This window comes from Centruroides vittatus, unplaced genomic scaffold (assembly GCF_030686945.1).
Source record: "Centruroides vittatus isolate TY-2023 unplaced genomic scaffold, ASM3068694v2 contig_941, whole genome shotgun sequence".
Classification (NCBI taxonomy): Eukaryota; Metazoa; Arthropoda; class Arachnida; order Scorpiones; family Buthidae; genus Centruroides; species Centruroides vittatus.
Window position 1 is genome coordinate 524,539 of NW_027122625.1, and position 3,449 is coordinate 527,987.

A 3,449-nucleotide genomic window follows, 5' to 3' on the forward strand; every position below is an offset into this window, starting at 1 on the left:
CTCTTCGTGTCATACTTAAATAATGATTAATTAGTTACGTATTTAACTATTTAAATAATTAATAATTAAATATTTACTTCAAAAATTATGTAACTTAAACAGGTTTGTGAAAATTGCGCAATGTAACCTTTATAAGAACTTATAAAAGTTATTAAATATACTTATTTGTGAAATTATTATCTATTACACAGAAAATTTTTTTAAATAAACGTATTTAAATTTCTAAAATTCTTAAAAATTATATGATCGGTATAAGAAATATTCGTGAATATTAATATTTAAACTTCATTTTTACTCATGCGCATTGGTGTAAAGACATGATAAGTGACACGTGTGGAGAGTAGAAAACACTTATATAGGCGCTACCAAGTACAGCTGTATTATACGTGTTGCAGTTCTAGTAAGAAACAGAGAGGAGAGTGAAAGGTCAGCTCGCCCACTCATGGGTTTATGGGCAGCTTTCCTATCCTGTGCGGTCCTAGCGGGACTGGGCTACGCGGATAGAAGGGTTGACAGTCGTTCGTGTTTCCAATCACCTTATAGTGAAGCTTCTATTTACAATTTCACAATACCGAACCTTCACGAAACGAAAAACGTAAGTTTGTCGCAGTTTCGAGGAAAAGTGGTATTAATCGTCAATGTGGCCACTTACTGAGGTTTCACTTGGCACTATACACAACTGAATGCACTACAAGAAACTTACAGTAATTTCACCGTTTTAGGGTTTCCTTGCAACCAATTCGGGATGGTAAGTTTTCATTTTATTTTAATATAAACTGTAGAATCTATCTTTAACTTCTGTAAAGGATGTTTATTTCCTGTAGATGTTTCCTCCGAACGCTTCTTTCTGTTGTTTTTAAATAATGGTTTAACAACTCGCTTGTTTTAAGTAGACCAGTTATAAACTTTGCGATAAAAAATAATTAATAATAATAATTTTTAATTTAACTTATTGGAAAAACTTTCAACTCTAGAAGGATTTTTAACCTTTTTTCATAATTTCTAAATAAATAAGAATTTAAAATTTGTAAATGGATATAAAGTCGAACCTTCGAACAACGGCCATTGGCTGCTGTTTGGAGGTTATTTTATGTGTTTCTTTATTTAAAAAAAAAAAAAAATAATAATAATAGAAGTTGGGAAATCCTCGACAAATAGATCAATGCCGAATAAAAGATAAAATGTTGAACAAATCCGACCGGAGAGAGTCGAAACGTATTAAATTACCACATCATGCTATAGAAAATTAAAATTTGCGATTTATCGAAAATAAATTATAATCAAACCAATATTTACATACTTTAAATTGACTTTTTCGTTATTAAAAATAAGGAAAAAGTCAAAAATTTTTAATAATTATAACTTATTGTTGAGAAATCCTCTAGAATTTTGGTATTTAATGTTACAATAACTAAATGTTTTGCATTTGCTATGAAATTTATAACTGAATTTGTTTTTTTTAAATATGAAAAAAATTATATAATAATTTATTTTTAGATTTTATTGAATTAAAAATAGATGCTTTCCTGTTTTTTTTTTAAATGTTCAAAACATATAATTAAACTTAATAAGTCTTATTAGACTTTTTCGTCTTGGGGGCACTAAGAGGATATTTTAATCATACCTTTTGGGTGTTTAGCCAGGCCCACAATAGGGACAACTGGGTGGTGAGGGTCGAGGCCGATATATTCGAGACAAACCCCCGAAAAATATCTGGAGATTTTTAACCCATCGGATTCGATTCCGGATCTCCCAAAGCGGCAGGTTTTAATTGCCTCTTAAATTACTAAAGTTTTTGGCATCAAATAGAAGAGTCTACTAATCCATTGTATTTTCCAAATAAACTTCCATTATTATAATCTTTTGCAATACTGTTTAACTCGGTCATATACATATATTTTTAGCAAGAACCCGGAGGCGATGGCACAGAAATTTGGAACGGGATACAATACGTTAGACCCGGTAACGGATTTACACCTAATTTTCCAATCTTCACGAAGATCGAAGTTAATGGCGAGAAAGAGCATCCACTTTACACTTATCTGAAGGTAGAAACTAACGGATTTAAGTTATTAATAACTAACTAGCGATTGTTGAATTAAATTAATGGTTTCTTTGCAGAAATTCTGTCCTCCAACTCGAGATTCGTTCGCACCTAAAGAGAAGCTTTTCTATTCTCAACTTACTAATAAAGACATTCGTTGGAATTTTGAGAAATTTCTAATAAATCGCCATGGTAAACCGGTGACGCGTTACGATCCAAGCGTGCAACCCCAAATAATTGCTAGGGACATCGAACATTTACTCTCTTCCAATATACTATAAGTCATTCGAAGAATTAGAGTGCGTGTCGATGAATATTTCGCTTCTTACTTCCTATAATGAAGAATAAATCAGCACCTGTCTTTCAAACAGTTGGTTTATTTGGAATGTATTTATATCCCGGTTTGATCTTGTGCATTCAATCATTCTGGAATTGAATATTACGGAAAGATTTGAAGTGGAATATTTCAAGTTTCGTGTCTTTAAAAAAGAAAACTTTAAAAGACAATATGAATCTTCTTTTATTTTTATTATTTTTGGGAAACTTTTTGATGATTTATAAATATAATCGCTGTTGTACTTTTTTAAATAAACCATTCACGATTTAATTATATTTAACCATTTATTTATAAACAATTTTTCTACACAATAACATAATTTGTGGTAAATAAATATAGTTGTACATAATTTTTAATCTTATTTATAACGTACAGATCATAATTAAAACTGGAACTCTGTGCAATTAAAAGAAATACGTGAGATAATTTACAAATTTTCGTTAAAAATATTCTCTTCAAACATTATTTAAACTCGTTTTATTCGATTTTATATTAAGTACAGATTATTTTGTTTACTATTTGTTAAACTATTGAAAACTTTTGTTTGATAAGACCTTCACCTAAATAACTAACTAAGAAACAAGGTCTTCTCGAACTGTAGATACTAAATAATAATGTTTAGACGATTGATTTGAATCAAACTAACGATTTCTTTCGTTAAATAATTTTTTTTTCAATTAAATGATTTATAGAGAAGAATATGTAGTTAAATTATCCAAGGTTATTAGCTGTTAATTTTCCTATAGATACATATCAAACTACAGAAAAAGTTGGTTTCATTTGACATGGTTTAATTACAATCACAAAGAAAAAGTTTATATATCCGGTGATCTTAATTAAAGTATGTATTCAACGTTGTATTTAGCAATTTAGATGCGATCCAATCAGGTGTGGTAACATTTCAGAACACGTAGAAGACTTCTGTAAAAAAAGAATTAAAACTCAATACTATGGCACTTTTAGCGCTGCAAACAACGGAAAAGCACACGTTTTGGAGCCAATTTCTGGGTATAAAAGTAACCACAACTATTGAGTGGCATTCTTATTAGCTAAGATGGTCAACTTGCC

The 3,449-nt window shown here is 29.9% G+C and overlaps 1 protein-coding gene across 1 annotated transcript; it reads left to right on the top strand.

The window, feature by feature from the left end:
* Window positions 1-360: 360 nt before the first annotated feature.
* Window positions 361-2,651, top strand: LOC136984919 (glutathione peroxidase-like). Its single transcript, XM_067282059.1, has 3 exons — window positions 361-748; window positions 1,905-2,048; window positions 2,122-2,651. The coding sequence occupies exons 1-3, from the start codon at window positions 443-445 to the stop codon at window positions 2,323-2,325; spliced, it is 654 nt and encodes a 217-aa protein (XP_067138160.1). The 5' UTR covers window positions 361-442; the 3' UTR covers window positions 2,326-2,651.
* Window positions 2,652-3,449: the final 798 nt, after the last annotated feature.